The sequence below is a fragment of the Athene cunicularia genome (genome assembly GCF_003259725.1).
Source record: "Athene cunicularia isolate RWA chromosome 2 unlocalized genomic scaffold, athCun1 chr2_part1, whole genome shotgun sequence".
NCBI lineage: Eukaryota > Metazoa > Chordata > Aves > Strigiformes > Strigidae > Athene > Athene cunicularia.
In genome coordinates this window covers 33,213,563-33,227,236 of record NW_020799095.1, presented here as the reverse complement: position 1 = coordinate 33,227,236, position 13,674 = coordinate 33,213,563, and the positions used below count along the sequence as shown (strand labels likewise).

Sequence of the window (13,674 nt, the reverse complement as noted above, 5' to 3'; positions counted from 1 at the left end):
CTATAAAGGAGTTTAGGAAGTTTTTGACATCAGGTACTGAAGTCAAGTAGGGGAGTCAGTGTTTTAGGTTGAAGCATTCATCTGAAGTTGATAAATAAAAAATTGCTTGGAACAATGGTTTTCACTATTAGTTGACCTAAAAAGAACTCTAATATTCATTTAATGCTGCTGTTAATATTATAGCAATTACTTAAATGAGCCTTGAAATGAGAGATGGAAATAGAGTATCAATTTTTGAGCTTCATTGAGGATTCTGAGAAGTACAGACTGGTTAGCATGAATTCCATACTGGGTAATTTTTTGAAATTATTAAATGAATTATAGTATTAAATGCACTAATTTTAAAATTATAGTAAAAAGTTAGTGTGAATTAAAATAAAAGTTATGCCTTATTAGACCTTTACAGTGTACCTGGATTTTATAAAGCTTTTGACAGGTTCTGTCAGCGAAACTTCTTGTAGAGACAAAGTAATGATAGGGACAAAGATGGAAAATCTTTAGAGTAATGCTTAGTTAAAGAACAGGGAACAGATACAATTTTGTTATTGCAAAATGTCACTAGGGGAGTTTCATGTATATCTGCAAGGCTCTGTTCAGCATTGGAAATGGTCTATAGTGTGGTGAATTGCAAGGGGTGATGGAGAACTATTCAGGGCAGCACTAATTGAAATGTCTGAAATCCCTATTCTGAAACAGGCAAGGTCTAGAGAAAGCTCTCCTGAGGAGTCTTATCTTTTCCTACAGACTCTCCTACTGCAGAAAAATTGTTTCCAACAGTATGTATAGAAATTAAAGAAACCACGCAGCTTGCTGGTAGTGGTTCAGGGTTTTGTTTATTTTTCTTTCTCCCTCCTATATGATACATAGAGCCATAGAGCAGGGCAGAAATATATTAGACAGACAAATGAAAAGGTAGGAGGGTATGGTGAGAAGTGAGAAACTGAATGTATGTGGAAAGCCAGTTTATAATATTGATTAAGAGCAAAAATGGGATGAGAGTGGACAGCTTCATCATTGGTTTTGTAACAGAAATGAATTCAACTTCATGCGCAGGAAATCCCTAATCCGGGTTAAGGGCAGCTGTGAGGGAAACAATCTCTCTGTCCTAAAACATTTGCTGCTGCACATGGTAGAAGACCTGATACTGAGGCAGACGAAACTTAATGCTTCTGTTCTTAGGTTCTCTTCCCTAAGAGCTATTGTCTACTTACGTTATGTACGTTGTTTAATATTTTTATGCTTTTAATGCTGAAGGCATTTCTGTGTAATCAATAGTATAAACAAAAATTATTATGGTTAGGTTACTTTCTTGACAAGCTTATGATATAAGTTAAGATAATTAGTTTTATCTTCATATTTACATGTAGTTGCTTTGAAAAATTCTAAAATTAATTTGTGATGTTCTTTTAGACCCATGTAATATATTGTTTAAATTATTCAAGTTATTGGGACCAGGGGATATGCAACCAAAAGTTCAAAGAAAATTTAAGGATTAAATAATTCAATTAACTGATTATTTTCTTGGATGCCTGAGGACTGAAATGACAAATATGTCAATCTATTTATTAAGTTGTCAGTGGAATTCAGGACCTTTACAGGCCTGTACATCTGACATCTCTTTAGGGAAGACTATCAAAAACTGAAATAGATTTAGCAAGCACCAGGTAAATATGACCTGCATGGAGTCCTGAACATTGCTTCTATAAATGGAAGTCCTGCCTTAAACCCTCTGGGCTTCATAGAAGGATTAACAAATATGCAGGGAGAAGGTTATCTAATTGATAAAGTCCATTTGATTTTCCAGAAGGGTTTAAGAAGGCTTGTAGGCTTTTAAGGAAAGAAAGCGGTCATGTGATAAGAGGAAGAATGTTTTCCAAGATAAATAATTAGTTAGAAAATAGGAGATGGAGGGTAGAAATAAACAGCTCTTTCAGTAGAGCAAGGTTAGCAGTGGAGTTCAGCTGAGTTTCTGCTAGGAACTGTGCTGCTCAGTGTACTCATATAGTATAGTGAACATGATAATATGGTAAAAAGATGAGCCTTGAGGTGAGAAGATTTATTAATGATAATATTATTTGGAATAGTGAAGATGAGAACTGACACTGAAGAACTGTAGAGTGATCTCATGAGTTCACTTGGGCAATGGCAAACTGGCAGAAAAATTTCCCGGTATGTGAATATAGTAATGCAAATGATGATTGTCCTAACTTCATGCACATAATGATGAGCTCTGAGCTGGCTGTGATCCTTGAGGAGTGAGATCTTCAGAGTTATCAGTGCTGGCTTCATTCAAAACACCAGCTCAGGATCATTTGAAAAACCAATGCGAAAGTTAAAAATTGTTGAGAAAGTAATATAGAGCAAAACAGAAGAATCCTTATTCCTCTGTATAAAGTTGTGATTAATCCTGCTGCGTGCAGTTTGGTACCTCATTTCAGAGAGATTGGTTATAATGGAACTGCAGGGTGTTTGGAAAAAGGCATCATGGGCAGTATTATGCATAAAACAGCTTTTACATGAGAAACCAGCTGAGTACATTAGGACTCTTTGGCCAGGAAGAAACAGTTTACAGGGGAATACTATAGAGGGGTATTTTGAACAAAGTTGTAAGTGAGATGGAAGTCAGTAGACATAGACTATTTGCTGGTTCTTCACTCAAAGCCAAGAACTAGGTGTTATGAGAGCTAGCAGGAGCCAGGTTCAAAACAGATAAAATAAGGTGGTTCCTTGTATAATGGGTAGCAGATGTGTGCAACTCCTCATGAAGATGATGTTGCAAATCCAGAAAGTTTACATAGTTTCAGGGTAGACTGGAGAACACACTGAAAGACAGATTCATTGAGAGTAGTATATCAGCCTAGAGAAATGCCTTGAGCTGAAAATAATTGGAGTCTGGGAAAATATTAGAGGAAGTATAGGTAACCTATATGCTTGTCTTCCTCTTACTCTTAGTATCTGCATAGGGTCCCTGTTTTTTTCAGAGTAGAGTGGGGCTGGAAAGGATGAATGATAAACTTAATCATTCTTGCTATCGTGAAGTATGGAGTAAAGTTTTCTGCAGCTGCATTCCCTGAGCACAGATGATGAACTTACTGGCCTACCTTGACCATTGTTCTGAAACAGTAGACCTGTCTGGTTTTGTTGGCTCACGTAATAAAAACTGTATCTGTGGAAGTTGGTTTTGACTAAGAACTTTGAAGGACCAAAGGGTTATATGAACATGTGGCTTTGAATATGAGTTGAGATCATTAATAACCTTTAGCAGATATTTAGAGCTTCATAAGAAATCTTTAGAACTGTAGTAGGTCCTTAGTGTTCAGCAACAGCTGGATCAATGCCAGATGTGTATTAGACTTCATAAAACATAACTGACTTCAGACTTCAGACAGGTAAAGCAAGAAATAGTAAGAATATAGAAGAATACTTTGAGAAAAACAAGACATTATGGGCAAGAAATTAAATCAGGAAAACTTTTGTATTCTGTTCTTACAGTTACTAGATAGAAACACCACCACCTTGTAGGTTAAATGTTTCCTGATTTGCAAAACTGTCTGGGATTTTACGAGGACCCTTGTTCTACAAATGTTTGCACAGTTATTTTTAAATGGATGTTGCCTCATGGTTTATTTGCAAGATCATGGACTAGATATGCTTAAATCGGTGAATCAGATGAAGCATAACACAAAGTCCTAGCCAGACTGAAAACATTAGCCAAACTTCTATACCACAGTGATTTTAACTGAATCTACAGTATATTGATAACAGGAAGAAACAGTCTAAAGCTAAAATTTAATCTAAAAAAAGTCCAATTATCTTACATTGTTAAGTCAATATAAATAACTTTAGAAGTTTCTTTGTAAACTCTCAAATACTAGTCACTTCTCAATTTTATCAATAAAAGGGTATATAGTTTTATACTTATTAATGTTAACAGGTCTAAACAAGTCACTCTTTTTTTTTTTTTTAAGAAATGCTTTGTTGTCTAAAAATTTGCTTTTAATGTAATTGAAAATAGAGTTGATCATATTTTTTAAAAATCCTAATAGCGTAAGACTGTCATGCTGGAAGAGGTAGTATGGAATTGCTAAGTGGATGTGCACATGGAAGAGATACTAAACAGTAAACCACATTAATATTTCTTTTCTGTAGAAGGTGCATAGTGGTTTGGGTGAACTAATCCTTCAGTATTGCCAGCTAAGTATGATAAACCATGTTAAAGGATTATTATTTATGGGAATGCAATGAATTTTTTATATCTACACTTGTAGCTTGTTTTCATTTTAAAGACTGTAGACCATAACTCTGTACTTTTAATTTTGTATTCAGTATGGGGAGTTAATCCCAGAATGGGGCTTTTTTGATGCAAAATCTGAATGCTTGTGTAGTAACAACAGCTGTCCCCTCACCATGTGGTGTCTTCCATTGCTTTACTGTAGAGATGAATTTTGGCCCAGTGTTCCAGTAATATTGGACACACATGGTTTTAGGTGACAAAGCAGTATGTTTATGCATTCATTTGACTCTCACAGTTACAGTTGGCCACAGATTAGAACAGGGAGAATACATTCACACCACGACCACCCTCATAGCGGCTTGTAGTAGTTGGATCACAGTAGGCACTGTTGCATCTAAAGACACAATTAACTGTTGCTGAGGAATTGCAAATTCACAAAAGCTCTTTTAAAGCTTTAGTGGATGAGAGTGGATTTTCTAAAAGCTTTTTCAAAGATTTCACAAATTTATAAATGTTTTAGATCTTCACATTCTCAAATTATTGTCAGCTTGAAATAAGATTAACAAATTGATATTTTAATGTAGCTAATGAATTCTTGTGCTGTGAATTAGCTATGTAATTAGCTACAGATCTATAGAATGATTGTAGTTTTGTCTGTTATTTTAGGAGGATAACCTTGTTCTGTAATATTTACAAATGGTTGGTAAAGTGGTGAGCACATAGGAAAATCAAAGCTTACCAAAAAAGTCTGAAAATAAAACTTATCAGGAAACTTCTGACATGTGTACATCACTGAGAAGATCATCTTGATTTCCATGTGTAATTGCTTAGATATGCTTAGGATATGGTAAGAGAGAATGGCTGTGAATTTAGTTTAAAAAAAAAAACAAACCAAAAAAACCCCACAAACCAAAAAACAGAACCGCAACAAAAATCAACACACATCCCCCCCCCCAAGTTTTAGTACAACTTAAATAGAAAATTACAGTAAACTGCATATTAAGACTAATTTTGAGGTATGAAATTTTACTAATTTTTGAACAAAAGCCTTTAAGCCAAAGATCTTAGAATTCATTATTTCAATCAGTGATAAAAATTTTTATAAGTAGAACATTAAGTACCCCAAATATTCCCTTCTAAAAATCTCTGGGAAATATTTTCATATAAGATAGGTATAGGTATAGGTATAGGTATAGATATAGGTATAGATATAGATATAGATATAGATATAGATATAGATATAGATATAGATATAGATATAGAGATATAGATATAGATATAGATATAGATATAGATATAGATATAGATATAGATATAGATATGGAGTATAATATAATAAATAGAGTATATTAACTTTTTTAATAGAATACAAGTAATAAGGTCATTACTGTGTAATGTGGAGATTTTTTATGCATTTATAATTTCTTCTGTAAACCAGAGTATAATTGTATTATAATACGTGTAATGTATGTGCAAGATCTCACATACACACACAATATTTAAACGTCTCGCATTTGAATCATCATAGATAATTCATTTTATACTTACTTGTATTAAAAACTATCCGAATATGAATGTCTGAGGCTTTCAGCATTGAATAAAGGACTACATGGATCCAAACTAGGACGATTGATGAAATCCTTGCTACTATTGGCTATTATTTACTGTCTTTTAAGTGGCAGGTTGTATTTATGCCAATTTATCTGCTTCAGGGAACACTCTTGATAGCAGAACAAAGTGAATAAAAGTAGTTTGCTTTGCAAATGAATGCAAATGGTGGAGCCTTTCGGGAAGCCCTTTAACAGGAGCAATGCACTTTGATTATGAGTGAAGCTGCCATTTGGACATGGTGAAAAGAGCACGCTTGAACCATTGATTGGGGGAGACAGTAAAAAGTCAGGAAGGGCCCCGTTAAGCTTGCAGTGCGGCAGGCGGATGTCAGTGTGGTTAGAGCACAGTGGGAGAATGACAGGCAGGATTAGTGTCAGGGAGAAGCTTTGCTGTAGTTGTGGAGATGGTCCCTGGGGTCACTCACCTCTGACTGTTGTTCTGTGCTGATGGCTCTGTAATGCAAACCGCTTGATATGTGCCTGTTCATTATCGGAAATGGTGATTAGAAGAGGTATGTCATAAAGAATCCCTTAAAAATAAATAAAATGGCAAACTACTGATGGTAAAAAAGATGTGGCTCTTCGGTTGTTGCCAAAGATGCTGCAAATGTCAAAGATGGTTACTGCGTCTTGCCTTCTGAAGCAAGCACAATTTCATGCCTTAAACTGCTGTAATTCTGTGTTCCTTGCTTTGTTCACTTTTATTTGGCCGTTACAAATACAGTTATTTTTAATAGATTGTCTTACGTAGTTAGAGCAAACCATTTTTATGTCTTTTGGTTATTGGGTGGTAGAAGCATCTGCCTTGGTTTTATGGCATAACCGTATGGGGGGGAGGGGGGAGTAGGGCTAGGGCTGTTGTTTAACAGTATTAATGGAATATTAGAATCAACAGATTTCATTCCTGAATCATCCCAGGATGCTAAAGCATAGGATGATTACAGTGGGAAAAAACTAAAATGACTGTTCTGTTTCATGTGGAGGCTTTTTTTAAAATCTAAAAATGAGGATATTTTCTTTGCTGAAAAATCTGACAGGTACAATTAAATAAATGTGTAAAATTTTACATCTTAAACTGTGATATAATCTTTAATAAAATTATTGTTGCATTTTACCTTTACTGCATTTTATAGTGTTACGCATATTGCATAAATGTCAATAGAAATTAAATATGTTAGTGTGTACAATATACAAAATGCATTTTTGGAGTGTTAAGGATTTTTAATATTTCACTGTTGTCCTGTTGTTTTCATGTGGTTTTGGCAGCTGCACAGGGAGGTGGTACCCAGGTCCTTGAAACTATTACTTTTTTTTTTTTTTTACACAATTTGATGAATTAATTTGAAGCTGGTTTTTTCAGTATATTACCTCACAAAAATATGTCCAATATCCCAGTGTAATGAATGTTTTACAAATGTTTTACAGGCACCTGAATGGACAGAGGAGGACCTCAGCCAGCTGACAAGAAGTATGGTTAAGTTCCCAGGGGGGACTCCAGGTCGATGGGAAAAGATTGCTCACGAATTGGGTCGATCAGTGGCAGATGTGAGTTCACTCAGATTTGCATTGTATAGAGAGTGACAAACCAGAACAAGACAGGCAGTGTAGAAGGCAGACGTATATGGGGGCCGACTTTGTCTTTTGAGAGAGGCTACAATCCTTTTAGGACCTGGAAGTGAACCATTAACTAACTATGCAAGAAGCAGATGTCAGCCAGTCTCTCCCTCCACGATTAACAGCTGTAACTGATCAGCTGGATGGGGGATTCTGGTGCTTACAGACTGAGCTACTGTAACCCAATAACAGAAAAACAATGCACTTTGGGTTTTGTAGCAATCTCCTTTCACTGCAAGCAAATGTTTGTGTTACTTGGTTAAAGATTACATTTCTGTTTCAGGCTAGTCCTTAAAAAATGTAGATGAGCTAATGATGTTTAGACAGGTGGTTTCCATTAATTAAACGGAATCTTTGCAAACTTTAAAGTGAGTTATACATATGATACTATTTCAGTCCCTTTTTCTGGATTATAGCATGGTTAATAATGATATTGTGTAAAATGATTAATATCCTTGTTAATTCATATTTTATAGTATTGTACCAGATATCAAAGAAAGCTTGTACTTATGGATTTTAAGTGTTATGATCTTAAAACCCTTAGGGGCTAGGCTGTAAAAGACTTTTCATTTTCAAGCAATAGATCACTAGAACATGATGTAGTGTCTGCTGAGGACCATTTGAAAGCCCTTTCAGCTGACCCTATTTTATAGGCTCTGGAGGGGTTAATGAGAATAATGTTTCAATCTGTTGATGTACATTTTAAGATTAGATGTTCTTTATTTATTGTATTTCAGGAATTATCTTAAATAATGGGAAACAAAGGTTCTGGCTAGAGTGAAACGTAACCCATTAGAGCCTTCTGGGCAATTTGTGTGCTACTTAAGTGTTTTGGGTTTTTTTCTTCCCTGCTGATATAATCACAGAAAGATATTTTTCGAAGTTATTTTTAAAGATTTAATGCATCTATACAATTGTGTTACTCACATATACTAGAAGACAAGCCATTTGCATTCTTATCATTTTAGAACAAACCATTATTTGCATATAAGTGGATGTAAGCAAGAAGTTGCTAACCTGTTATGCAAATGAAATTAAGTATTTTTTTGTTTATTCTGTTTAATGTTGTTTACCATAGTCCTTGAAGTATTTACACTGCTCAAGTGGAGTGACTTTATTAAAAAGATGCTACATTTTACTGAACACCTATTAACAGCAAAAATATTTCACATGACTTGGTAGTATGCAGTGTGCATGGGGAAGATCTTTTTGAGATTGCTTTGGGAAAACTAATTTGCTTGATACTGATAATACAGACATGTGGAATGGTGTCACATAAACCCATCAGAAATCTAACACTATCTTAAGATTGCCTTTTGCATTTATTTTCTGCTTTACTCCTTTATGCAGGTGTAAAAACATTCTTTATTAAGAATCCTTTGCATAATATATTTAGATACCATACTTAGACCCAGTACTAGAAAGAAAAATAAAACAACCTCACCTCTTCCATTAGGTGAGAAGTCCTGGGCAACATGCTCTTTTCAGCGGATTGGTAAGAGATCTGAAAGAAAGGTCTCTGTTCTAAGGGCTGTCACTTTCTTGTATGGAAAAAAAGAATTTTCAGGGATTTTTGTGTGGAGAGAGGTCTGAGTGTAATCCTTTTTCCTTCCAGTGACCTCCATCTATGTGATTAATGTAAGTGTTGTCTACACAAGTTTTTACTTCTCTACAAATTTCCAGCTGATGATAATGCTAGGTCAGGTTTCATGGTGCGGAATACTTTAATACTAGAGTTTCTGCTACTTTGATGATCACGTTGCACAGAGTTGCAGCAATTAGGTTTTAAGAGGAAACACTTAAACAAAAGCTTCCTGGAAACTTCTCTGGATCTCATACTGTTACTGCATCAGTATCAGAAACGTGGAAACTGGGAACTACTTCAGATATATCCGTTCAGCTATTTGGACAGGAAGTACAGGCTATCCCTTATATTTGTGAAAGGTGACAAAATACAGCAAGGAGTCTTATTTTCCTTGGACATAACCATAGTTGAATAAGAAACGTTATGCTAAAGCTGCAGGAAAATCTTCTGGTTTTGTTAAGCTTTGCATCCAGAAGAAGAGGTGTTTACATGTATGGGCAGCACTTGCTCCCCAAACAACTGTTCACTCTTTCCACTGGGAGAGGTGCAAGGAGGTAAGTTTGGTGTATGAGGTACTGTTTTGAAATAGCTTGTGTAGCAGAGTTTGGAAATCTCTTGTTTACAGGTAATCTAACACTAGTCAATCCAGAGAGTATGAAGTGTGTATTATCTGGCAAATGCACTAGATCTTAAAAAAGAAAACCATTCAAGGCCAAATTTGAATATTTTTTTTTTTTTTTACATTTTCTGTGACACAGGAAATACTTTTTTAAAACTTGCTTGTTTCTTCTTCTCTAAAGTATCAAGAGCAGTAAGGCCTGGTTTTCCTTTCACAGTCAGAAAACTATAGTAGAAAGGATTGACAAGGTACAGTGTGTTTGTTTCCATGTGATTTTACGCATTCAACCCCTTTTTAATAGTAGATTAGCTAAATAGGTGGTAATAGTAACAGTACAAAGTAATCCAGTGCAAAATGTTCTCTCCATTGTTGTTTCTGTCTTAAAGCTTTCTTCCTCAGCAAAAAAATTTGGAAATATATTTCAATACTTTTTAAAGAATACGCTGAAAGCATTCATACATACCAGGAGACGATCAGTGAAATTCACTCCCTCTAACCACCCCAGAGATTCCATTTTAAATTGTCTTAGACTCCATCCTTTTTTAAAAAGTAAATTCCCACATCAAAATATATTTGTTTCCACTGGCAATTTTTAAGCAGGATGAAATGTCTTGAGGAGACTGTACTTGGCTTTTGTGAAATTTTTAGCTTCATGGTGTTGTTTTTAACTTAGTTTTGTGGGTTTATTTGTTGTGGAGGTTTTTTAATAGATTTCTAAATTTTCCTCTTGACATTGAGTTTTGCAACAGTGTGAAGAAAAGTTTCTAATACTTGGAGCTTTTCACATACAAGAAGCCCCAAAAAGTTTTTCTGACTCTTTTCCAGAGAGATTTGTTCAGCTTGGAAAATTCTTCCTTGCTTTTGCTAGAACATGACTTTGATACCCCAGAATCTGGTGAGCACATGTAAATCTTAAAGAGCTAAGAGGGACTGAAAGTATATTGGAAGATCAGTAGAATTCAGAAAGGTCAGGACAAATTAGAAAAATAAGATACAAAAAATATGGTGAAGTTAAACAGACAATATATGCAAGGACACGCAGCAAGATGGTGATCAGGTTCACAGATAAAAGATGCCGAACAACTGTCTAGGGGTAGCTCTTAAAGGAACATGGGGATCAGTGGAGATAATGAGCGAGGTACAAGTCAACAAATAGTGAGTTGTTGTGAAAAAGGCAAGGATCTTGCTGAGAAAGTACAAATAGGAAGATGCTGAACCTGCATCTACATCCTTAGTTTGTGTCTGTTCTTCAGTATTGCCTCAAACATGCAATTCAATATAAAGAGTCCAGATGAGAATAAAGAAAATAATAGGTCCCCTAAAGTGTGACTACAAGGAGAGATTGTGAAAGAATTCATGTCATTGAACTGAAAGAAAATAGGAACTGAAGATGTAATATTCAACTAAATAAAAATAAAGCTGTAAAGAGGAAGGGGATTGTGCACTGTATTAGTTTTATAGGGCAAGAGTTAATTACATTTTATCACAGGCTGTGGGGTTAGACATGGAGGGGCAAAGAATTATAATGGACATGATAAAGCAGTAGAATAAGCTGTTGTGGATTCTCCATATTTGCAGGCCTCTAAGAACAGGTTACACAAACATCTGCAAGAAACAACATCACTGTAGTGATTCTGCCTGAGGTTAGGTCCTTCTCTTCATATGGTCTATGATTAGACTAGCAAGTGCAAGCTATCTAGGAGGAAAGGGGGAGGAAACAAAACCTTCCCTACAATTGGAAGCATGTGTGAACTCATTTTAAAAAATGTAAAATTAAAGCCAGATAGTCACCATAGTTGGTTTAGTAATCACCACGTATATCTTAGCCTGACTGTTCTTAAATTCAGTAATTCCTAACAGAGTGTTCTTTCAGATTTTTTTTTTTCTTTTCTACTACTACTCACACTGGGGGGTTGTGGACAGTTAAGTTTGTTAATTGTTATTTCCCAACCTACTGCACAAACAAGATTACTATGAGGCCTATTATATGGATATGTCTACCAGATTCCCTATGCAAACAGGTACATACACACGATGTGCAGGCCACGAGGAAAGTGCCAGCCAGAACCTGACAATAGATAGCTCTGTCCATGCTGTAATGCCCATGAATTCAGTCAGCTCCAGTTTCTATTTATGCTGCCTGATGCGATACCAGCATGAGTATCTTTGCTGGTATTTATAAATATATAAAATTTTATATATTTATGCTGGTATTGCATCAGGCAGCATAAATATCTTTGCAAACATTCCTATTTTTTTTCAGCTCAGAGCTAGGTTAAGCTTGCAACTGTGGTGCAGAAATACTGTAGGAAGGCTTATTACTTTAACTTTTGTCATGTTAAATATAGGATATGTTTGTCTGTCTCTCTGCAGGAAGACCTCTTTTAACAGCCAATGAATAGTCAACCCAAAATAGATTAGGTTAAATTGTGCTGGTTTTATCATTATGCTTAATTATTTAAATTGCTAATTGTCATTTTAATATGTATATATTGAGAATTTAGCAATCTTTTCCTGTAAAGATGATTTTCAACTGGCTTAGTATAATGAAATCTTACTGGTTTCACAACTGAAAGCTTCTACAGCTTTTTAAGTAATTTTTACTGCAGTTGGCTGGTGTTATAAATTAGATTTTCAAGTATTTTGATTATGAAGGGGAAATGGAGTTCAGTTAACTCTAATCAGGATTCCTGCCTGATGACCTGGTTACCTGTACCACTGCTCTCTGTCATCCTCTAAACATCTGTTCTTTGACCCATTTTCCTTGCTGAATTTGTTGCTTCAGGCTTAGTTCTCATTCCTGTCCTCCAATACTTAAGGAAATAATTGACCTTTTAAAACGAAATAAAAAGTTATGTTTGAATTTCCTAAGCACTGTGAACACACTAGAACATAGTATAAATAATGAATGGAATGGAGTTTCAAGACTATTTCTGCAAAAAGTAATGTTGTTTGATTTGACAAATGCTAAGCTTTATGAAGATTTAGAATGATTGTCAGCATTTGCTGAATTTAAAAATTGAGAAAAACACTTAGATGTGAAATTATAGAAGTGTATTGTACTTGACAATACCTACCTTTATAGATAAAGTTTAAAAAAAATATTTGCTGAAAGGCATAAATTAATTTCAGTAACTACAAAGGATGTCCAAATTGTAAAAATAACAGAGGAAGTAAAAGCTGTCTGGCATGCCAAACAGACTTTAATGTGATTATTAGGTACAGGTTTTTTAAATTAAAGGCAAAGAGATCTCAGATTTCATACTTGTGAAGTAATATCATTCACTTACAGGATTTAAACTGATTCTGTTTTCTCCAGCAGTCACTAATCTCATGCATTTGTGTTGCAGAAACAGACTGATTGATATTTGCTGCCTGTATAGAAAAACCCTAAGGTGACAGCAAAACAATAGACAGGTGGTTATATTTGAGCAGACATTCTGAATTATCATGAAACCCAAAAGCATAAGGTTCGGAGGGACGTGCTTATTTTGTGATCTCTTGTATGTCCAAGTAACAAGTTCAGCTTTTAAGTCTGATTCCATGAGTTCATACTCATTGTACTTTATATGCCATTCTAAAATAGGTGTCTTATTTTTGACAAATGCAAGCTCATCACCTTGCCAGTAAAACATCTGTATTAGGAATGATCCATATGTAAAAGTTTGTGAATGTATTCATTTTTTTGCTTTTGAAGATTGTTTTCCTAAGTCTGTTTTACGTTTAATTTTGAATACCATGTCAGTGTTCACTCAGTTACTTCACTCTCCAGTTGTGGATATTCTGAAACATTCACCCTTACAGCTTGCATACATTTACATAATCAATAGTTCTTCCAGTTGCTTATTGATGTATAAAGACCTAGCTCTGGATCGAGGTCCAGAAGAGGTTATCATATCTAAAATGGGATTTAGATCAAATGTAGGTCATGTAGATCCCTCAGTATGAGAGTGAATCTTGGAAACACCTGTCTAATCCCACAGACTCAGCAGAATGTCTCCGCTTATACTTG

The 13,674-nt window shown here is 35.1% G+C and overlaps 1 protein-coding gene across 1 annotated transcript in view; it reads left to right on the top strand.

Moving 5' to 3' along the window:
* Nucleotides 1-13,674, top strand: part of DNAJC1 (DnaJ heat shock protein family (Hsp40) member C1) — a 73,232-nt gene that overhangs the window by 50,441 nt on the left and 9,117 nt on the right. Inside the window, exon 9 of the mRNA XM_026843390.1 lies at nucleotides 7,270-7,389. Within this exon, the coding sequence (XP_026699191.1) occupies nucleotides 7,270-7,389 (120 nt within the window). The remainder of the gene's footprint in view (nucleotides 1-7,269; nucleotides 7,390-13,674) is intronic.